Source organism: Episyrphus balteatus, chromosome X, assembly GCF_945859705.1.
Source record: "Episyrphus balteatus chromosome X, idEpiBalt1.1, whole genome shotgun sequence".
In the NCBI taxonomy this organism is placed as follows: Eukaryota; Metazoa; Arthropoda; class Insecta; order Diptera; family Syrphidae; genus Episyrphus; species Episyrphus balteatus.
In genome coordinates this window covers 2,029,724-2,054,908 of record NC_079138.1, presented here as the reverse complement: position 1 = coordinate 2,054,908, position 25,185 = coordinate 2,029,724, and the positions used below count along the sequence as shown (strand labels likewise).

Genomic DNA, 25,185 nt, shown 5'->3' with positions numbered 1-25,185 from the left:
TTAAACTTTTCCAAAATAAGTAGGTATATGACAGGTACCGTTATTTTTGGTCCAACAAAATTCATTCAAAAACTACTACATACCAGGTTTGAAGTAGATCAGCCCATCCGTTTTAGGCTGTACCTCCTTATATAAGGCCGACAGACATCCTGATAGACTGACGAACTGACGGACTTTCGAGACCCAATTTTTTCGCATTCTTTATCATCGTAATATATCATGGAAAATTGTTATCTCCATTTTTTTTTACAAATGCATAACTTGTTACACAGGGTGTCCCGGAATGAGATAAAAACATTTTGGGGTATGATTCTTGGGTAAATTCTTAGAAAAATGTTAACATTGCTCAGATATTAAATTTAAAGGGAATTATTTTTTTCTTACCCATGATAATTTTTGACTTTGCAGCCGATTGTCTTCAATAAATGTGTTATAAACATAGTGTTTTATAATTTTATTCTTATAAAGAAAACAATAATGAACAAAAAAGTTGTTCACAAGTTTGCTAGAAAAATCATAGATTTATGATATTTAGGAAAACCTGCACCAGGTAAAATTTCTAAAAAATGTGTTTCCTTGCTTTAGTCAAAAATGGGTAAGAATTAAAAATTTATTTTTGTAGTTTTAGTTTATTTCTGTTTAAGACTTAGTTACAACAATTATTTAAAGAGTGCTCCTTGATTTTATGTCCTTGATAGAGCCCATTTTTTTTTTGGATTTTATCGCAATAAAATATTGTTTCCGTCTAGAACCCCTGTCCCATTCAAATATTCAAAACCTACCTATAATTTGTGCACGTGTAAGGCAGTGGCATTGAGTGGTACAATTTACGAAAATTTGCTAGCGGTACCTGGCTATAAATTTATTTATATTCAACGACAGTGAAGAGTTACAAAAGTAATATAAAATGGTTCCAAGAACCTTGCAACACCACATTCATTTTTATGCGAGCCTCTTTAGTTATTCATGCGAGCGTATATCTATATAAGTCGAAACGTATATATATCTTAACAGACAGAGTTGAATTGTTGTTATAGACAAATCCAATCGATTAAAATCCTGCTCGCAATAACCTTAAAGAGAAATTAAGAACAAATGTGATCCGGGATGGTTGTGCTGTATTATGGTGGTGGTTTTGTTTGTTTTGTTTTTTTGTTTTTACTCTTTGGTATTTAGAAAAAGCCTATAGTAGTAGGTTAAGCAAAATAAACATAAATTAAAGTGGCAATGACCTGTTGAATTTTTTTCGCATTTATCTAAGACTTGAATATGCCTTCGAAAAAAAAAAAAAAAATCAAAGCTTTACAACAATCCACTCACTTTGGGACGTATTCTTACACGATATACATTCTTTAAGCTGGTGGCTAAGAAAGTAAAACTGGAAAACAAAAACAATGAATACGCATTGTAGATATTTTAAGCATAAGAAGAGTAGGTATTACACGGGGAAAATGGCCTAAATGCACTTTATCTAATTTCGAGAAAATCACAAAATGTAAATTGCATTCCTTACATTTATATTTAATGCACTACTGACTGGGTAACTTGTACTTTCTCCAATTGATTACAATGTTTAAGTTTTTTTTAAAGCATTCATATAACAAAAAAAAATGTGAAAAATCATTAAAAAATGTTTAAAAATAACGAAATCATCAAATTTAATAATTAAACTGTACAACAAAGAATTTTTGGATTATTTTTTTTTTCAAAAATTTTAGGGACTATTTTTCTTAATTTGATTTTTATTTGAATAAAAAATTTCAAAATGGGTATTCTATTTTGATAAAATTTTTATTTCACATTTTATAATAAAAAATTCACAGAAATGTTTCAACCTGTTTTTAAAAAATTGATTTTTCAAAAAAAAAAAAAAACAGTGAGGATTTAAAAATTTTTTAGTAATTTTAATAAAAAGGATATTCAGACGCTTTCATATACTCGTTGAAATCGGTTTTGTCGTTTATGAGAAAGTCAGAAATAAAGAAAACAATTCTATGGCAGGTATCGTTAATAACTGTTCAAAGAATATTTCCTTGGTCCAAAAAAGCAAACTCATTAACTACATTCGATTTTAAAAGCAGTGAGTAAGTTCATAAAAAAAAAGGATACCTCTCATATACCGATTTTGGAAAAGTTTAACTGTCTCAAAAACGGCTTCAACGATTTTTTAAAAATTCAAATCTTAGTTTTTTTTACAGGGTCTATCTTACAATATATTGTTTTTTTTTTTTTTCGAAAACCGTTATTGAAGTTATCTGCCATAGAACAGTTTACTTTTTTTAAATCAAATTTTCGCCCAAACTAATAACTCGATTTCAACAACTATTTTTTTTACAAAATCAAAAAATAAAATTCAAAAAAAATTTATGCAGACAAGTACGAAATTTTTTTATTATTGATTTTTAGAAGAACGTTAGAAAAAAACGTTAAAAACAAAATTAAATCAAATTGGTAAGCCATTTTGTAGTAAATCAATACCGAAATCCCAAATTTCAAGAATATTGAATAAAGCGTTTTTGAAAATTGGATTTAAAAAAAAATTCAAAATTTTCTTAAAAACCCAAAAATCATTTTTTATTTGTTGAAATCGAATTGGTGCCAAGTTTGGCAGGTACCGTTAATAATGATTTTGGATTTTTTTTTTTTCATTAAAAGTTGTTTTATTGATATATATTATGGAATATGTTTTGTTATAATTTGTATACATCTTTGATCTTGTTGTCTTGAAACATATCCTGTCAAGCTCCATTTTGATCCTTTAGCTCTTTTTAGCACGTCAGTTATTCCTGCTTGTCTTGGCATGTCCTTAGTCCTTGCTTACTTTTTCCGATCGATTGGAACCCCAAGCAGACAGGTAACATTGTTGAGTCAAGTAAATGATTTCTAGTGTCGATATTTTTATATACCTACTCGATCCGTTTATTTATTTTTAACTTACAAGTGAATTCCATCAATCAAATTATTCAGTTTTTTTTTTTTTTTTCATTTTCCAAAGTAATATCTATTTTTGTTTGGTTGTCATGTCTATTTTCTTTGATTTGTTGATGCAAGTCCATAATGATTTACAAAAGCAAGTTAGTTCTTCCTTTTTAATAGATTCTTTGTGTTTTGACTTTTGTTGCCAAAGAGCTATGTTGGACTTTTGAGGTTCCTAACTTACTTTTAAAAGAATGATCCTGTGTACCATGACTTAAATCATAACATCGATAAGAAATAATAAAAAAAAACAATATTGATTCAAAATGAACTATAAGTATACATTGTAACGTTTACCCACTTAGGAAAGGCATAAAATCAATAAAGTTCATTCAAGTAGTTGGTACTTGGTAACATGTCATATCTATGTGTGTGATGGTATGGTTTGTGTTAAAGGGTATTAGCCAAGACACATCTGGATTTTTCTAGAGTTTTTTACTTTAAAAAGTCAGGGTCGGATAAAAGAGGTGATTTAAGGGCCTTTGCCTTTTATATGTTTCCTTTCGGGGCGCTTATTAATAGTGACGAGTGTCATTAGTATAATAGTGAATTTATTTTTATAACCTTATTAATTACTGTGAAATATTAATTTATGTAAAGAAAAATTTATCGTTTTTGAAAATAGACATAACAAAATTTATGGTGGTCGAAAGTACGACCTTATTTACTTATCTGCGAACAAAATTTTTAATCATTTGAAAAAAAAAAAAAAAAAAAAAATAAATAAACTTTTATTTTTTGGTTAGGTATATGACAGGTATCTTTAATTTTGGTCCTGGGAAATATCAATTTACCTCCTTAGGAATCACCAAAAACTGTTAATTTTTGAGTTAACTTCAACAGTTTAGGCACTAGTTCAAGGTCTATACAGACAGACAGACAAAACCGGAAGGCTGGCCATTTCCAGTTCAATTATGTTTTTGTACGAATTATAAAGGTTGTACTTTGTACGATGAATGTTCAAAAAGTTCGTGGAATGGCAGGGAATCTGTATAATAAATATTCCTTTTTAAGACTAATTCATTTTTAACATTTATATATCTCCTGCGGAAAGCAAAATTGTTCTAAGGTCACGTTTGTTAAGGACTTAGGACAATTTTGCTTTCCGCCGACGGACGATTATGTAGATTGTATAAATACTGTCCACATAATATGTGTTTGTTTTTGTCAAGCTCTTCAAAAAATGTTAGGCGAAATTCCCAACTTCACTTCTACGTTCATTGTTTGTTTATAATTTGCTACTTTTTAATAGTTTTTCGTAAACTTTTAGACTAACCTAGTAGAAAATAAATTTCACCCATAAGTTAATTTTGTCTCTCCGATTCACTTGCTAGCTCAATGAAAACTAAATAACCAATGATAATGACCCGTTTTTAAGAAAACATTGTATAATTTTCTCTACTGAATGCGTCCAAGCTGTACAAAATTTCCTTTATTGCTTCTCGAATCCCTTCATTCTGCGAAGTTTTTGACCCACATTCGTAATTCGTAAGTAAAAATCAATTTAAAAAAATTGTGAATTTATTGCACTTTTTAGAATCAATGTGCAGTTTATAATGAACATCATTGAAATATGAGAAATTAATCATAAAAAATTGATTGGTTCTATTAATTGGACAACAATAAATTGCTCAACAATAAATTGACATTTCAATTCTATAGAAAAAAAAAATGTTACGTATACACCCCAGTGACTCACTTTTTCGATTTATCAGAGCAAAGCCCTTTTTAGACCTAACAAATGAAAACATTTTTTTTGTATGCTATGAATGATATATCAAAGAGAAGCATACTGGATAGGTGGAACCCGATTGTTGTCAAAATTTGGCGTACAAAACAACTATGAGTGGAATATCAAAATTGAAATCACTCTCATATAGAGATTTTTTTTTTGTATTCTGTCACCTGAGGTGCTGAAGCCCCCTCCGAAATGGTTTTCAAATACAAATTTTTTTAAGACCTTAAGTTATTTAAGAGAAAATACCAAAAATTATTTCAAAGAAACTTTGCAATACTTAGAAACTTCAGTAGATTTTTTTTGCAAGAGCATTCAAAATTTCACAAAACTCTAACCCCCTTAAAGAAATTGGTATTGTTTTTATGAGGAGTATTCAAACCCTTTTATTAGCAAGAAGACATTTTTTATCTCTGTTGTGTGTTGCCGAAAAAATCGAAATATTTAAATTTTGAAAAATTTCTCGACAGATTTTAAACCAATCCCCCTTACAAAACGAAATAGTGGCAACGGCCCTGAATCCAGCCCTCTACTGTTCGCAAACAAAATAGCATACATGTCAACGAAATACATTTCAACGTTATCCAATATCCATGTCAACGAAATATAGATGTCAATAAATTAGCAAACTATGTTGATGAACAAAGTTGATGGTATGGGTTTGATATTAGGGATGCAAATCAGTCTGTCATTAGAAAAATATAAATCACACGTCAAAACGAAAAAAAAAAAATAACAAATATTTGGTATCAAAATGTTTTCGTTTTTTTATTTCAAATGAATCAATTTAATCTGCGTCAAAAGAAATCGCCCAAACCAACTTATTATAAATGCTTTTTTTCTCCAGACAACGACGAGGCGACGTAGCAAGACAGGAAACACGTGGTGCTTCCTCAGTCCCAGAGACCTAGCAAATCCCAAAGTTTATTTTGTATACAAAACTAAATCTCACCAAATTATACCTACCGTTTGAAATGGAACAATTATTGCGAACCAATAGCAAGTATAGTGAATGGGAAAAAATGTGCATTCGAAATGCATGACGTCAGCATACAAACACAGCACTTCCCGAAATTTTAAAGATTAAAATAGAAAAAAAAAAATAAAAATTTAGCATCATAATTTCAGGAAACATATAGTGGAGCATCGGTTAGCTTCGAATTTATGAAACTATATTCAATCGAGTGCAAGCAAAGTGCCGCAAAAGGCGCCGCGCCGGGTTTTTCGTGTTTTTATTTTTTAAATTTAATTTAAAGTGAAAATTAAAATAATTTTAAATACAAACAAATTAAAAAATAACATAATTCTATGAGCAACTACTTTGATTCTGAGTGAGTGTTTTTTTTGTTACATATTTAATAGAAAAAAAAAATAGAATTTCAAAAAGTCGAGACCCCTTTTTAATTTAAACAAATTGAAATCTCTCAAAAGTTAATTTTAAAAATGAATTTGAAAAATATATAATGGGTCATTTTTATGTGGGCAAATAAACAAAACAAAAAAAAACCGAAATATTTTTTAATTTTTTTCTTCAAGTCGTGAGTTATTTTTCGGCAAAAATAAATTCCACAGATGGCCATTAACCTATTTTCCTCCGGGGAGTCATTTGTTTTTTTTTGTTTTTGTTTTAAAAATAAAATTAAGAACTCAAAAACTTGGATAAATATTAGTGAAGACCTGTTGAAGTGTGCTGTTTATGTTTACATATACATTTATTTTCTTACATCGGCTTTTCTGCTTTCAGCTTAAGTTTTTGATGCACGTGGTTTTGTTTTGACATTTTACAAGATTTTATCGATTTATTTCTCTCTATTAATACAATACAATTAAGAAAATTCAATAATATTCAATTTTACATGTGTAATTTAATGAGCTACATGTGTAGGCTCTTTTAATGATTTTGTTGTTGTATTTCAGAAATAGTTTTTTTTTTATAGTAAAAAAAGTCTCTTCATCATAAAAATGATTGCCATTTTTTTTTTGTGAAATGAATTTATTAACGGTATTTTTTGTTGTTGTTGTTTTAGTCTATGCAGGTACTCCCCATTCCCCTAATAAAAGTGTAAAAAGTAAGGGTGGAATGCATTTCCCATTTCTCATTGTTACAATAATAAAAGTTGTTAAGCTATATCAACCTTTCTCAAAATTAATTACTTGGGCGTGTTGCTGGGATATTGTTAATTCGTTTATGTTTTATGACGACATAGGTTAAAATCTATTTCTTAAAACCAATGATACATTAAATTATGACATTTCAAAATATTTTATACAATTTTTCACAAACAAATATTACAAAATTAGTCAATGACAGCAATTATTTGGAAGTGTCTTGGAAAGAGTAGAATTGCGATATCCATCATAACAAATTAATGAATCGTTCGAAATAAAAATTCATTCGTTTCGATTGAAAAACGCATTTTTTTATTTGTTATTAAAAAATAAAAATTACTAACAAATTTGAAAAAGCTCTCCAGCCTTAGTTATAAATTCTGTACAGAAATAATGTTCAAAATTTTAAAAGCTCGAGTTGTGGGAAAAACAGTTTATAGTTTATGGTTTTGGTATAAAACGTTCATAAGTGAAGTACAAAAAATACTCATAACATTTGTTCCAATCGAATTAAAACAACACAATTTTCTTATGATATTATGCATTCTGATATAAAAAAATCAACCCCCTGTTACTGATAAACTACATGAGGTAGGTAGTCAACGGTATCTGGCCACAATTTCTTAAATGGTTAATAATTAGAAAATGTTACATTATTTACATTAATACAGAAAGTACCTAACCAAATTATGAAGGACAGTAATATTTTTTTTATGATTGTTGAATTGAATTTAATCGGAAAATGGTTTGCTGTTCGTCATTAACTTATAACTTATTTATTAAAATAAATAAGAGAACAATTTATTAAATGATTAAGAGAAAAAAAATATGGGCCTTATTACGGTTGTCAATTATCAATACGATATTTGACAAATATGTATCAACAATTTTAATGATATTGTATTACCGTCGTCGTCAAGTTTAACAGTATTTTTTGATAAAACTTGGAATTTAAGAACTATTAGTGATGGAAACATTGAAAGACTTGGTATTATGCTTGTCGAAAAAATTGGAATATATCAAATTTTCTAGCAATCAAAATCACATATTTGTATAGTTTGCAAAACGATCAAAATTCACAATGATTCTTAAATCTATCTAATGTCTTGCTATAGAAAGATTTTGTCGTTAGTCAATCAATTGATATTTGACAGCCGTTGGCTATAAGGCTGATAAGAAATTATGTGTCTGAGTCAGAAGCATTTTATATTTTTCTATACTCGAATTATTGGTAGGGAAACCGTAATTTTTTGGCAGGGATTTTTGTCTTGCAGGATTAAATGTTAGAGTTTTTGTAGCTTATTTTTTTGTTTAGCCTCTAAAATTTTTGTTTTTTATGAAAATTTTAACAATCGAGTCTTACATAATAAGTTTTAAATTTATATCATGACTTTTCAACTAGTTATTTCATTATATTTAAAGTTGTTTAATATAAGTTTGCACAAAAGTCATTATTCTGATCGAAACTTATGACTTTCACGCAATCTTTGCAGAATAAAATATATACATATCTAAAGACAATTGATGCTGTTTTAAATAATTATGAAAAACAATTTAACAAAATTTAAGACCGATATTACCAAGTGCAAAACTACAAGAACAAGGGAGAATGCGAAAAAAAAATTGTTAAAAATAATATATCAAATTAATAGAAAAATTAACTTAAGTGTGATTGATGCCTGCATTATATGGTGATCTTATCATTTTATGTATTTAAATTATTAATATAATATTGCTTCGTATTGAATCTATATGTGTCAATTTTTTTTTTTTTACAATTTTTACTTTTGATAAAATAATCCTTGCTTCTGGATGGCTAATTGTCCTTATATTAATTGTCCAGTGATAAGTTGGTGGTCGGTGACGATATCTTACCTTTTTTGAAGCCATCACACAAAGGTCCCAACTAATTTTATAAATTGAATATTACACGGTGTTACAAAAATGAGGTTTTAAAATATACGCGGGCGGAGACCTATCAGGTTTTGTAGAGCTAGTCGCACTGAATACGAAACGGTATTTGAAAATCCCCTAACACCCCCAAAATCTGGAGTTACGGGCAAAAAACGGTTTTTTGGACCTTCACCCATTGAAAAAATTCTAGCTTCGACAATTTTTTACCCATTTTCGATTTTTTTACAGTTTCTGATAGAAGATAAATATACCTTTTTAACAATGTATAAAACATGTAACTCGGTTAAACCACTTAGAATTTATAAGATGTCAAAGTTCAAAAATTCAATTTTTTTTGTCATTTGTCCAACTTCGGCATCAATTTAAAGTATATGTTTTCAAAACAACATGCTATTTAAAAAATATATTCTAAAACTATATCTATTTTCCAATCGATCGAGGTATTTTTTATGAAAATCACTTCAAAATTGGCTTAGAAAAAAAAATTTTTCGATTTCAACCCAGATACAGAAATTCGAACTTTTAGGTATAGAACAAAAATGTTGTTTCGGCACGTAGTAAGATAAGTTGGGCGCCAGGATTTGATTAAAGGTTTTTGTAGAGGAGCTCAATACAAACATTTTTTTTCTTTGGGAGGGGGGTCTATCTCCCCCCGTTTAGGTGGGAGGGGCATTTTTCTAAAAAAAATTATCAAAATAAAAAAAAATTATTAAAAAACAACGGCAACACTTACAGTAATAAATGATACCATTTCCAAAAGGCAAAATTGTGCATTTGGTTCTAATTTCTAAATCAATATAATATTACCAATAGTTTTTGAAATAATCGATTTCAAAGTTAAAAATAGGCGAAAAAAAATTTGTAAAAACTCATTTTATACTATTTTTGTCCAGACTGTGAATTTTAGTAAATAAATTACTTAGACAGAAAACTGCCTCAATTAATTTCTTATCGAACAGTGAAAACTATATGTTTCTATGTCTTCTAGTTTTTGAGAAAATTGAAAAATTATTTTATCAGATTTTTCTTTTTTCAAAATATTTTTTGTTTTTATTTGTTTTTATTTTTCAATTTTCTCAAAAACTAGAAGACATAGAAACATATAGTTTTCACTGTTCGATAAGAAATTAATTGAGGCAGTTTTCTGTCTAAGTAATTTATTTACTAAAATTCACAGTCTGGACAAAAATAGTATAAAATGAGTTTTTACAAATTTTTTTTCGCCTATTTTTAACTTTGAAATCGATTATTTCAAAAACTATTGGTAATATTATATTGATTTAGAAATTAGAACCAAATGCACAATTTTGCCTTTTGGAAATGGTATCATTTATTACTGTAAGTGTTGCCGTTGTTTTTTAATAATTTTTTTTTATTTTGATAATTTTTTTTAGAAAAATGCCCCTCCCACCTAAACGGGGGGAGATAGACCCCCCTCCCAAAGAAAAAAAATGTTTGTATTGAGCTCCTCTACAAAAACCTTTAATCAAATCCTGGCGCCCAACTTATCTTACTACGTGCCGAAACAACATTTTTGTTCTATACCTAAAAGTTCGAATTTCTGTATCTGGGTTGAAATCGAAAAATTTTTTTTTCTAAGCCAATTTTGAAGTGATTTTCATAAAAAATACCTCGATCGATTGGAAAATAGATATAGTTTTAGAATATATTTTTTAAATAGCATGTTGTTTTGAAAACATATACTTTAAATTGATGCCGAAGTTGGACAAATGACAAAAAAAATTGAATTTTTGAACTTTGACATCTTATAAATTCTAAGTGGTTTAACCGAGTTACATGTTTTATACATTGTTAAAAAGGTATATTTATCTTCTATCAGAAACTGTAAAAAAATCGAAAATGGGTAAAAAATTGTCGAAGCTAGAATTTTTTCAATGGGTGAAGGTCCAAAAAACCGTTTTTTGCCCGTAACTCCAGATTTTGGGGGTGTTAGGGGATTTTCAAATACCGTTTCGTATTCAGTGCGACTAGCTCTACAAAACCTGATAGGTCTCCGCCCGCGTATTTTTTGAGTGTTACACCGTGTTATTTTTTAATGGTGGCACTGTGTTTTCCAAAGCTATCGAAAGCATTCCAAAAAATATAAACCTGTTTTTCAAAAACAAGAAGACATAGAAATATATGCTTTTCAGTGTTTGATAAGGAATTAATTGAAAGAGAGGCAGTTTTTATGTATTTTATTAATTAATTTAACATTGAAAGAAATCCACATTCTTGACAAAAATAGTATTTAATGTTTTTTTTCAAAACTTGATTGATTTTATTGAAAAAAAAAAATTGATTGAAATAACTTGATTTCAAAACTAAAAATAAACGTGAAATTCTGTTTTTGAAATCAACTGAAAACTGTTTTTTATAATCAACTTTGAACCCCATAGAAATATTATTTTATGTGCAAGTATGTCAATTACCCCTTATAAAATCCTGAAGATTAAAAAAAAGAAATAAGATGGAAACAAATGACAATTGCAGAAATCTGAAAAATTAAATTTTAATAAAAGAAAAATCTTAAATCTTAAAATCTAGTCATTTCATAACTTCCTTCTACAATAAATTATCCATTTTATCTTGTAAGATTGATAATAGTTTTTAGAATATCAAAAAAAAAAAACAAAAAAAAATATTGAAAAATAATTTTATTTTGCTTTTAACTTTTAAATACAGAAGTTATCAAAAAATGGCTAGGAGTTCAGTAGGTATAGTTGCGATAACTGTTTAATTTATTTAAACTTGGCCACCATATTATCACATGCCTTCAATCCCTAATAAATTTAAAATTGTAGTTGGTAAAGTTGAATTATTAATTTGCGGAGTAACAATTTTTAGCGTTCTCCCTTTAAAACTAAAGCTCGAATTTAAAATTTTTTTTTAATCAAATATTTTCAACTTTTTTTTTTTTTTATTTTCTTAATTTCATATGGATAATAACAAAATATGCTACGAGAACGAAGACGACATGCACATTATAAACTGAATGGAAGGTAATTTTACTAAGATTAAAAAAAAAAAAAAAAAACTATAAAACCATGTAAATGATGGATATTTTTTGGCGAATAGTGTGAAGATCTCCTTAATAGAAATGCAGTCTTTTTTGGAGACTTTCAACTATATGATAGGGCAACAAAAAGTTATATCAAATTGAAATGTAAGTACATACGTAGACAATACTGTAGCCAGGAATTTATTTGGGGATGAAAAAGATTTAGTTTAGGTAGGTATATAGGAAAAAGAGTTTTAGTAATAAGTTTGATATTGATAAAAAGCTTTGCCATCATATTTTAAATTCATATTTAACACGTGAAAAAATACGCTTTTGAAAAATTTTTTTTTTTGACACTAGATGGTGCCCCAAGAGGGTTAAAGTAGGTATGTGTTGACTTATGAGGCCATTTTTTTTTTAGATATAGACTTAAATTAAAATTTTTTGATGAGGTTCTAGTGTCTAAATAAAAATCTGAAAAAATTAGAGGATTTTTTATTTTATGATTTAGAAACAGTTTTTACCCTTAGGAACTTGATTCAAAAATAACGAACGCCCTAATACATTCACAATAGCTGCGGAATAACCAAAATTCACAATCGTTCTTAAATCTGAATTTTATGGACAACCGTAATACTAAAATTGTTTGCAATTGATAGATTTTTTGAATCCATGCGTTTTTCTTGAAAGAAACGAAAATAATTTACAATTTTATTTTGTTTAATATTTTAAACTACTTTTTTTTATAAAAAATTATAAAATAATAAAGTCATGTCAAAGTATGTAATGTTTAAATTTTTATTTTATACGAGTATTTGTAGACAAAAAGTATGTAATAATTTTTTTTTAAACCAATCGTATTTTACAAAGAAAGCAAAAAAAAAGTAAGCTTATTATTTCAGCTAAAAATATTTACCATCATCATGTTTATACGACATCAACAAAATATCTCTGCCTTTCTATAAATTTCATTTACCTATCTATTAAAATTAAAAAATACAAATACAAAACTGTTCAAATTCAAATGGTCAAAAAATTTTGGGCAAATAAAATTGTTCTACCCGTTATTCGTTCAAAAATCATATAAGAAATTCTGCACAGTTTCTGCACACACGTGCACATTATCTATAAGTTTTGTGATTTTGAGATTTTTTGCAAGCTTTAAAAAATTCCTAAAAATTAAACAAAAACCTCACAAATACCCTTAAAAATAGGTATATTTTAAAAAAACTTTATTTTTAACTAAATGCAGAGCCTTAAAAAAAAATTCGTACTAAAAGTATAATTTTTTTTTGTAAGCTTTTTATTGGTATACCTCAAATTTCTTTAAAAAATTTCCCAAACGAATAATAACTACTTAATAATTTTATTTTTTTTAATTTTTAAGAATTTTTCATACAAAAAATGTATCCATCATTTAAAACAAAAATTCAACTTGATACGACTTACCGTTTAGAAAATAGTCCAGCACATAAAAAACGAAGAACTCTAACAAATTTTCCAAGATTTTATTTATTTTTTTAACAAGAACAAAATGACTATTAAACAAGTAAAAATTAAATATATTTTTTTTTCTTTTTAAAAAGTAAAAAAACCAAAACCTTTTGAAAGTCCCTTTCTTAGATTTTACACGCAAAGCTTAGAAAAAATGAAAAAAAAAATTTTTTTTTATCAAAAAAAAAAAAAAAAAACCAATCTTTGGCCTGCTCTATAAAGCAAACCAATAACCCAAACATTTGTGAATTCAGTAAGCTAAAAAGTTTTGCATTATATACCCACTTTTGCATAAACGATCCACTGTGCGTCGTTCATATGAGATACCACAGCAATGTCCGATTCTTGAGAAGGCTTTCCGCCGTGGAACTAACTTTTTTTTGTTCGTTTGTGATAAATGGTCAGCCTCTAGATTATTTGAATAATTTGTCAACTGGAATAACGACCAAAACTTTGCTGTTAGTAGTTCCTAGACCAGCTTCTATGCGTTATTTATTATTGGTTAGATTCCTTTGAATGGTTTGAGAAAAAATTCAAATACGATTTCAATAAAATTATGTACACGAACCCCATAAAATATAATAATTGTAGATATTCATGTCGGTAAGGCAGTTTAGGTAGCTTTTTTTTTACAAAAACAAAACATATCTTACATTTTATTGCATTATTATTCTAAGAGAAAATTAGTCTAAATAAATAAATAATATAAATATTTCTTTGAAAAAAAAAAAAAAAAAAATTAAACTAATATAAATGTGTTGTTAACTAAGAAATAGTAACAAAAAAAAAAAATACTTTCCAAGTTGACTTTTGTATTCAATTAAAATATTGATGCTCGATATTTTATGTTTACTTTAATGCAAAAATATCACATTTTGTATACTACATATTTTTTTTTTATAAAAAAAAAAAAAAAAAAACAAATAAAAAAAAAAGGAATTTAAATTCTTTTTAAAATCGAAAAAAAAATAAAAATATTATTTACTTTTAAACCCAAATAACGAACGAAATGTTGAATTATGAATTGGGTTACTTTTTATATACAAATGGCACTCATACGCCACCGCACCCGCACGCCACAGATATTACGAGTGGACACAATCAATACAATAATTTTTTTTTTTTTGTATTTTCGGTTATTTGAACAATTTTTTTTGTGTGTTAATATTTATTAAGCGACCAAAACGCCATTGTTTCTCCACGTATCGTCTTTCGACTGTATGTCGGTTGTATGCTGCTGTCGGCTGTCGTTGCGTCGCTTTCCGCTCAGCTCTATCAAATGTGTCGTTTGAGGCAGAAAACTGTGTATGATGGCAACAGGAGATTTTGCCATCAAGACAAAAAAAGCTTGGTGGTTTCGAGAGATGGAAATAATCAAAAGAATTTAGTTGAAATTTTCTTAAGAAAGAGAAATATTAAAAAAAAAAACCGTTTCCATTGAAAAAAAAAAAATATGTTAAACAAAATCAATTTCAATATCAAAAAATCACAAAAAAAAAATATTAAACAAAATTAATGTGCAGTAATTAGTCAAATGTAGTTTGCTGCCGAATTTATGTCAAAAAACATAACATCAACAACAAAAATAAGGCAATTGATAAATGAAAAAAAAAAAAAAAAAAACACAAATGAAATACGATTGTTAATTAATCATTTCATCGTCGTGTCGTGGGACCGAACAAAATTAATGCTTTGTTTTATTTTTTTTGTTTTTTTTTTTAATCGATTTTGTATGTGCAAGTTTTTAAACAAATTCATTTATGAAGAGTTCAAAACGCGATCAATCTTATGCTCAAAAGAAGAGTTCGAGTAGAAAGTCTGACCAAAAGACAGGATCTCTCAAGTAAATACCTAGAAATTAAAAAAAAAAAAAAAAATAAATGTGTACAATTATAGTTTATAAAATTCATAATTTTAAAATTTAAACAAATAAAATGTTACATAATTTGATTTTTGTGATAGTTGTGTAGTTGTATTATCTATTTTTGGGACCAAAAATTTTTTACATTGACATCAATAAAAATATCTTGTAAATCTCCTGCGAAAAAAAAAAATATCACAAAAATTCACCATAATAATGCTCATAGAAAGAATTGAAATTGGCACTATTTTTTTTTTTTTTTTTTTTTATAATTCAATTTGAAATGATTTAAAGAGATGTTTGATGTTTATGTGCGGGGGGTTGACATTGTTTATATTTGATTTATTAATGTGCTGCCCTGTCACTTAAGTTGACAGCTTTATTATATTTGACTATTTGATATGCGTAGGCGAGGACAGAGGGGTAGGTTTTTACACTTTGTCTGCTGATCCAAATTAGTTTAGAAAATTTATTAAAATGTTCAGTAAAGTTTATGACAAAAACAATAAATTAAGAACAAACAGAGTGTCAGTGTTGATAGTTTTTGGAAGTAACAAATTGTTGACAAATAAGATTTGTTTCTACAAATAAGTTTTGCATATGCGTAGTAGCTATATTTTGTGTGTAATTGTATTACATGATCTTTGATTCGTTTTGAATGTAACTGGAATGGATTACCTAAATTAAAACTTTTATAAACTTATTTTTTGATTGAGATTTAAGAACTATACATCATGTTTTCAAAAAAAAAAAAAAGAATACGGTGATAGAGAAAGCAAAAAAATGGGTCCATAAATCCATCTGTCTGTCTATATACGAGGCTGCAGCCTAAAGTGATGGATGGAGAGGTTTTTGGAATTAGTTTTATTCAACCAAAAATAACGGTAGGTTCCTTTCAAATACGAATTTTGACTCCAACAATTTTGCTTTTCGTTATCCTACTCTTAGTTTAAAAATTATAGAAGCATTATTTTTTATTCAACTCACAAAAGAAAAAAGAAAAAAAAAAATAGTACGCATACACCACAGTGACCTTTTTTTATAATTTAGAAAAAGTAAATTCACTCGTGTTTGCATTATGCCTCAAATGTTATATATTTGTCTTAGAATTCTTACTCGATTGAATGTAGCCCATATAACATTTCTGTGAAGAAGCTTAAGTTGATTTATTTTATTTCACCTTAAAAACCACAAAATTCAAATATTTTGTCAAGTTTAAAAATCATTAATTTTTTTTTGGTTTGCCATGTGCAAATGACCCTAAGAGTTTTTTTTACAACATACGGCTTAAGATTTTATCTGCTAAAATGTTTGGAAACATTTTTTGAGAATTTCTAATTTTTCGGTGTAAATTTTGTATTTTTAATATCTCCTAAACGTAGAGTATAAAAACAACGATTTTTGGTAAATGTATAGAACACGAAGTGGAAAAAAAGCAGAAGTATGAATTTTTGAAAAAAAAAACTAATTTTGGGAAAATTAAACGATTTTGAAATTTTCAGAACATACACTGCGGTGTATGCGTAACTTTTTTTTTTGGGAACTTTTAATATATTAATGTAAGGTCAAAGCGTCAAAATTCGTAGAACTGGAAAACTTGAGAACGGTTTTTTTTTAAATTGCTGGCAAAAATTTGTTTAAAGAAATATAAGCAGAGAAAGGATTTTTTTTAGGCCAAAAATATTTAAAATAAAGCAAAATGAACCAGTATAAAAACATCATTCACAAAGATACAACACAGTTCCCTCTGTTTTCAGTCATATTGGTTATACACTGCGTGTCAATATAATAGATTCACTTTATAAACGGCAAAAGAGAGAGAGAGTAAAACTTACCAATTTGTAAACTTAAGAATAAGGATATTACAATACTGCCATCTGACTGAAAAATTTGTTTGTGAATGGAAAACTAAAATGTATATAATTTTTTGCAATGTTTCTAAACAAGGGCTTATTTTGATGGGTCAATAGAATAGGGTCACCCACTTTAAAGTAAGTTTGGATTCAAAGTTGCATAGATCATTGGGTGGATTTTTTTAGTGGATCAAATTGGGTTTGTTTAAAAATTTCTAATTGGAAAACGGGATATTCCGAGTGCCCTAGTTCTGAAGAAAAGAAAATAGGGTCCATTTTAATAAGTTTCATATGAGTTTAAAACGAGATAAATAGTTTGGGTTTTTTTTTTTGGAGCAATAAATATTCAAAATATTACTTATTTGATTCGGGAAGAGCACGGGATACCCCTTATGGAATTTTTCAAAAATATGAAAAAATAGATTTGTAATTTTTGTACCTGAACGGTAAATTCATATCCTTAAAAAAAATCTTGTTTCGAGATCTCTTTCCGAAGAAACATGCTCCCGAATATTTGAAATTCAAATAATTCTGACAGCGGTCCTCCAAAAAAATTTTGAATTTCAATTAAAAAGACTTTTCTTTAGATGTATCGATGGATTTGGGAAAAATCTTTTAAATGCATTTCTTTCGGTAAGAAGTAGGTACCCCTTGAAAAAAAAAAATGAACTGCGTTTTATTGAGCTATTGGAAATATGTAATACGAAAACCAAACATTTTATTAGTTATTTTCCTTCAAACTGTTTTTAGTAGATTCTTTATAAATGCAGGGTTGTATGGGAATTAAATATTTTATATAGAATTGAAACGATACTTTATTAGCTTGAATATTCTCCACATCACTTAACTATAATTAAATTTTTTTTATTTGATTTAGATTAGACCGGAAATCCTCACGTGGAATGATATATGAAAATGAAGAGCTAAGATTGAGAACAATTAACATAAACGCAGAAGTGGAGCGGGGTAAGATTTTATTTAAGGAAAAGAATAAAACTTTGCTACCGAGGAGACTTATTTTAGAACAAAAACTTTGCAGGACAATCAGACATTAGAAAACTACGCCGTGAAAACGAGCAACTTAGAAGAGAAATTTGGTCATTACGTGACGAATACGATCGCTTAAACAAACGTTTCAAGGCTAACAAATATCTACCAGATAGCATCAGTGAGCATGGTCAAAGCGAGAGTAATAGTGAGGTAAGAAAATTTTAAGAAAACTCCAAAAAAAAAACTGGATTAATTCTTTTTTTCTTTTGTTCAAAAAGGACTCTGATTCTTGTGATACATGTAGAGGAGAACCGGATATTAATGAAGAATGTTTAGATGACCAACATGATTGTATTAGACAACGTGATAGTTTCCCTTCCCTATCCTCACGTCATCTTCAATACGATAAAGGTCCACTAGAAGAATCTTCCCTAAGAGGAGATTCTTATAGCGAACATCAAAAAAGTTCTTTTACGGAAACACCGGCACCGGATTCAAATGATAGTAATTCCTTGGCAACGGCAACAGCGGCGGCGGTGAAACAACCTCGCGATAATCTACATGTGAATTTCGATCATTTATCGATAGTTTCCGAAGAGAATCTTAGCAATAGTGATGGAAATCTTACACAGCTCCCAATTGGCGAACTTAATCGCCAACAAGCACACCAGCAACTACAGCAGGCACATCCTAGTTTTTACTATGACGAAAATTTTATCGAAATCGATGGTGCAAGATTATCCCCATCGCAATGTCTGGGAGCAATGTCTTTACCAAGTTTAGCACCTCTAAGGCCGATAACTCCAATCGAAATGGTTGCAAATCAGTTGAACGATTTGCAGTCAATGGTACCTCCACTCTCGTATTTTGAGAATATTGTCCAACAGCATATGGGAACAACCATCAGTAAGTTTTTTGTTTTTTTTTTTGTTTTTTGAAATCCCTAAATAATTTTGTTTTTTTCTAATATTTTTCATATATAAAATTAGATTCCGCTGCAGAAAGTAATACTTCAACGAATACTGGTGATACTGTCATTCAGACAAATGGCTGGGACTATAACATTCAATCGCCATTTCTTCAGCGAAAATTCCAGTCATCCAGTCATTCCAGCGCATCTTCGAATTCGACATCGACAACGATGTCACTATCACACCTCAATAACCCCCCAAACTCCTCTGTTCCTGTTCCTGTTCGTGAATGTAAACACCAAGAGACATCAGATACCAGTACAAATAATAATGGTGGCGGCGGTGGCGCTTACAAGAACCTCAAGCATTTTTTTTCGCCGATCAAACCTCGTTTGAAATTAGATACTGCTTTAGCTGCTGCGAAGGCGGCAGGACCATCTTCATCATCAGCATCATCAATTCCTCCACTGGCACCGGTGCAATATTTTGAGCGTTTGCATCATCACAATTGTGATCCCCCTGATGTGTATGTTACGAACGCACTAGCGAGTCCTTATTATCCCCAACCAATGTCTGGACTGTCACTGCCATCGGTGTTGGTGCCTGCTTCAGCCATTCAGCAGTCATGTATCGAACCCATATACGCAACAGCACAAAAAAAATCTCACTCCTCTGAGCAGAGCCTAGCAACGGCGCCGGAAAGTTCTAAAGTAGGTTGAACCCAATAATTTATTCATCCTTTTTGCGATTTACAAATATCAATTGATAGTTGATAAAAATTAAATTAGTTACACGGAGAAAAAAAGGGGACCTTAAAATAAGATGATGTCCACCTTAAATCCCACCACTTTAAAACAACATGATGTCTGCTAAAAATTTCATTTTAATGTGAATTTTCAGCTTAAAAAACCGAAAAAAAACTAAAAATTTTAAAATTATAGTCAGTTTGCAGTTTTTTATATTTATTTCCAACAGCGATATAGGACGATGGTGAGGCTTTCGCCGAATAGGTTCGAGTTAAATGTTTCCACATAAAGATAAGATGATATTCCGCTTAAATTAAGTGGATTTATTTTAAATTTTGGGCATTCAAGAAATTAAGATGATTTGCCCGCTTAATTTAAGACGGATGTCTTCTTAGCAAAAAAATATGCAGAAATCCGATTAATTTAATGTGGAATCCGCTTGTTTTTTTCCGCGTAGATAGTAAATTTTTCTAAAAAGAGAATGGTACCAACTGCCAACCGTTATTAATTGAAATCTAATTATTTTAAGTGTTTTAAAATACAAAATTTCTGCATTTATTAACTATTAATTGATAGTTGTAAATCGCAAAAAGGATGATTATAAAAAAATATCATTTATTTAATTTCATAGAATTCAATAAATCTGGAGCAGATTCTCAATGAAATTGGAACAATGTCTGAGGACATTCTTCAAATGCAATTGGAGAAGAGCAAATCACAGGAAAAACTTTCCACTACCGATAGCCAATTTTTATCCAACACAACCAGCTATAGTGCAACATCGACACCACTACACACAGCAACAACACATACACAAACCTTACCATCGTTATGTGGCCCCAACACAAATTTGTCTAAAGATCCAAGTCAAAAGAATCGTAAGCCTTATCGTTCCGAAATGAATTTATTATTAAGCTATAATGGAACAAACCCAGTTATAATACCGTTAGCCAAGAATAATAATAATAATAATAATCAAACATCAGGTGGGGGCATTTCGACAAGAAGTGATGGCGGCGCAACGGACCGAGATGTAAATAGTCCGTCGCCACCACAATTGCCCACACCTATGGCACCGTTTCCAACCAATCTAATGTATTTGGGTTTTGACAGGCTTAATCAATCTTTGGCTGATAGTGGTGAGATTTTATACCCGGGTGCTAGAGCGACGGCGACGATGGCAGCTTATCAATGTATGTCTTTGCCTTCGCCAACGACATTAGATGTGATAACACCACAGCCACAGTTACCACCATTACCAATGCAACCGCCTTCACCACCTCCGCCTAAACCTCCGTCTCCGCCACCTGTCCCGCCCGCTCCTGACGGAGTTGAAATGCTTCCTGACGACAATAGACTCCTGCATGATGTAAGTGGCGGCATCTTGAGATTGCGAGGCCAACAAGATGCTTTGAATCCAGTATTGGCTATAAGTAGCCCAGATTTATCAACGTCACCATTGGCCACAATAGCTCCACTTAAACGAAGAATATTCTCAAGACAAAAAGACGATGGAAGCAGTTCACAAACAACTCGTTCGTTTGATGCCGCTGATGTAAATTCAATTAGAAATGGAAATGATTCCATCGCCAGCAAACAACAACCTAATCAACAACAAACTGATATCAGTTTAGCTGAGGCTGTCAAGAATAAGCTGCTGCTTGAAGGCAGTTCTAATGAAATCAACAGCTATGAGGTAAATTTTTTGTTATTTTGAATTATCAAAAAAGTTGGCATGTGTAGAGTAAATTTGGCTTCAAAATTCGGAAGTATAATTGTCATTTGGGGACTTGAACTGATTAATTTTGAAAAGTCTTTGGAAATTTAAAACTCTATACATTTTCTTAAATTAAAACATTTTTTTTTTGTTCTGAAAACGTAGGTATTAAAAAAAAAAAAAACAATATTTTAGGTAGATTATTCCAAATATTTATTTGCTTTAAAACAAAGTTGGCAACTATAAAAAATCAGAATAATTCTATTTTTTCTACAGAAAATTGTCAAAATAGTTGCCAAGTAAAACAAAAAAAAAAATAAGAAATAGAAGAATAAAAAGTCATACTATTTTGGCACTCTTTGGACTTTGTTTTCCAAAAGAATTGATTTTTGTGCTTCAACTTTTAAATATAATATACTAAATATATTTGTTCAAAAGTCCTAGATCAAATATTAATGATAGCCGTGTTTTATTGGTACTCAGTATTTTACTGAGTAAACATTTAATGCTAGATACATTAAAAACGGATTACTTTTATTAATTTTTTATAATCCTATGTTGTTTAAGGGTCAAAAATGTATAAGCCTATACAAAATATTTCTCTATACAACATTAAATAAATAACTTTTGTTTATCCTTAGCAATCATTTGTTGTTGTTTACCGTGTAAAATTTTACTGAGCTAAGTACTGAGTTACCAATAAAACACGCATGATATAAATTTAGCTAAATTTTTACATAATGTACTGTTTTGAAAAAGAAAATTCAATTTAAACGTCCGCCATTTTGAATAATGAAGAGTTGACATCTTTATCGTATTCTAAATTTCAGGGTTGTTAAAAAATCATGTTCTTTTCAATGCATTTGCTTTCCATTGAAAATTAAAAAAAAAGTGAAAAAAAACATTAAAAAAATTATTTAAAAAAAAAATGTAGGTAAACTGCACAAAAAAATCGGCATTAAAGAAAAATTCAATGCAAAATGTGCACATTAAATATATCTTTTTAATATTCGTCGAATTTCTTACAAATTTAAGTTTAAATAGCTAATGTATGGTCAAAAAGTCAAAATTGTATGAAATTCGACGAATGTAGAAAAAAAATGGTTAATATGCACTTATTGCATTGAATTTCCAAAAATTGTTTAAAAAGCAATATTTTTTGTTTGCAAATATTTTTTATTTGATATTTTTACAACCCCATGGCAAAAGCAAGATGTTGCTGGTTCAACCCCCTCTTCTCCTACGGATATCGTTGGTAAAACCATATTTTCTGAAAATTAGATTTGAATGCCATCTGTTAGCCAAACTTTTACAGTTCATAGTTTTTGTTCTACTATTCATAAAATTTCAGGTTTTAATGCTCTCCTGTAAAATTTGCTAAAAACATTTAATTGTAATTGTTTTTAAATATTTTTTTTTTATGTTTTTAAATTGCAGAGTTCCTCAGGTTCAGAGGCTACAAAGCGCAAATCATCAAGGCGAGTTTCAATAGTTTGTCATGAGAAAAAGATCGAAGATAAAAGTGCGCCCGATGCCACTGACGATCAACAACATCAACTGCAGCAACAACAACCTCTAACGGCGGCAAACACATCCGTCGAAAAACTTGACAATATAATGCCATCAATGATAGTCAATTTAAAGCACGCTCATAGCACCCCAAATTCACCACATTCCAACAGGCGTCGCGGTGGTATAAATACAAATTCAGCGATATCAGTTAATAGTGGCGGTAGTTCGACGCTACACCATCACGGCCATCATCATCATCATCATCACCATCATCACAGTCGGAAGCTAAGTCAGGAGTCAGTAGCTGAAGCGCGTTGTCCAAGTGTGGCCAATAGTATTGTAAATAGTAGCCAGGATAATGTACTAGGCGCTGCAGCAATAGCTTCACCGAGTCAACACTCGACACGCTACAAATGTTCAAGACGACATTCCGAAGGCACAGTGTCATCGGTAGTAGGTGGCGGCATTCCAATAGCAGGTAGTAGTGGCAACCGCCTTAGCACGAGCACAGCAGCAGGTAATCATCATCATCACCATCACCATCATCAAGATAGCAATCAAGAAACCGGTACATCGGTTTCGGAGAGAAATAGTGGAAGTTTGGCGTCATCGCGGGACTCTTCCACAAGCTTAAGTATGCGATCTCAGCGCCGAAAGATCTCAGTTAGCTCGCACACGGGGGGAAAAATTCCTTGGTGTGGTTGTTGGGGTAATGGGTGCCTTTAATATACTTTATGTGTCCAATATATAAGAGAAGCTGTCAGAAGTGCAATATCCGATGTTATTTATCAAAAAAAAAAAAAAAAACAAAAACAAAAAAAAAAATACTACCACAGACAAATATACCAAAAGTCCAAGCCTTATGGACATATGTAACTCAGGATGGTCTTTCTTTTTTTTTTGTTTTGTTTTATTAAAAAGCTTTTGGATTAATTCATTCATTTGGTAAGAAAAGTTTTATTCCCTCTAATATACACAAAAAAAGCGTTCCCGAAATGATTTTCTAATGACTTAAAAACACATTAAAGACAAAAGTACAAAGCCTTAAACGATTAAGTTTATTTGCTAAAGCCATTTTAGGAAGTTATTAAGTCAAAAAGCGGACTGATTTTAAAGTTAGTAGCTTACAAAATGGCAATATTTTAAAATTTTGCTCTAATTATTTAAAAATATTTTTTAATTATTTATTTTTTAATTAAAGTTGTCCGAAGAAATATGACTTCTACTGTAGCAAGGGTCTTTAAGTGTCCAAATTTTAATCATATAACGTACAAATGACACTGCATACGTTTTTTTTTTAGGGATCGGGTCAAAATTCTGGCTTTTAAATTCTGTTTTTCAAAATTCTGCTTTTTTAGCGAAAATTCTGTTTTTCAAAATTCTGCCAGCATTATATTTGAACAAAAAAATTCTGCCAATTCTGTTTTTTTTTTTATAGCATATGCACTGGCTAAAGAAAAATACACCTCATTAATGTAATTCAACATTGGTACTTTCCTAATTTTTTTTTTATTTAAGTGTCGCAAATATTTTTGGAATTCCATATACTGATTTTCTTTCAAATAAAATATGTAAACTAATTGGAACCGATGTTGTTTGATACAAAATATTCTTTTTCTTATTCAAATGTTTGAATATTCATCTTTATTTGATAAATTAATAAATTTTTAATTATTTTCGGAAATGTTTTATATTAAAAACCTTTTTTTAATATTTTCAAATTTATTCATTTATAAAACAAAAATTAATACGCATTTAAAAAATGACAAATTTTCAAAAAAGATGATTTTACAGAATTCTGCAATAAATTTAAAAAAAATGTTAAAATGCGCGCGCTTTTAATTTTTGAAAGCAGAATTATGAAAAGCAGAATTTTGAAAAACAGAATTTTGAAAAACAGAATTTTGAAAAGCAGAATTTTGAAAGCAGAATTTTGTAAAGCAGAATTTTGACCCCGGCAGAATTTTGACCCCAACCCTTTTTTTTAGTTAACAATATGAAGATTTATCCATTATATAGAAAACTATTTTTATGGATAAATAAGTTTCATTTATAAGTAGCGTATACCTTAATTGACCATCATTCTGGGAACGCCATGTTTGTTTTGGCATGGATTTAGATTAAAATATTATAGTTTTTGGCAAACCCTTTTAAGAATTTCAGCCGATTTGTGAGCAGATTCAGCTAGAAAATCACACCTTAATTGTTTATCTGTAAAAATTTAGCAGGCTATAAAAAAAAGCAAAATAGAGAAAAAAATGTCAGTTTAAATTAAGCAAGGCTTTAGGCTTTAACGATAAATTGAAGAATAAAAAATGACATATCCAATCGCTAATGTACACTTTTGCATATTGCATACTTTTGCA

At 29.4% G+C, this 25,185-nt stretch overlaps 1 protein-coding gene across 8 annotated transcripts in view; it reads left to right on the top strand.

The window, feature by feature from the left end:
• The window catches only part of LOC129920609 (homeobox protein 5), a 28,995-nt gene extending 5,380 nt beyond the window's left edge, over positions 1-23,615 (top strand). For 2 of the 8 annotated variants that reach the window (XM_056002017.1, XM_056002016.1), the window contains 7 exons: positions 11,700-11,736; positions 17,821-17,909; positions 17,983-18,143; positions 18,212-18,839; positions 18,923-19,554; positions 20,222-21,286; positions 22,745-23,615. In XM_056002017.1, coding sequence (XP_055857992.1) covers positions 11,700-11,736; positions 17,821-17,909; positions 17,983-18,143; positions 18,212-18,839; positions 18,923-19,554; positions 20,222-21,286; positions 22,745-23,545 — 3,413 coding nt within the window. In that variant the 3' untranslated portion in view covers positions 23,546-23,615. Of the gene's footprint in view, positions 1-5,289; positions 6,043-11,672; positions 11,737-14,683; positions 15,073-17,820; positions 17,910-17,982; positions 18,144-18,211; positions 18,840-18,922; positions 19,555-20,221; positions 21,287-22,744 lie in introns of those variants that run through there. The other 6 variants (XM_056002018.1, XM_056002022.1, XM_056002023.1 and 3 more) reach the window with 6 other exon arrangements.
• Positions 23,616-25,185: the final 1,570 nt, after the last annotated feature.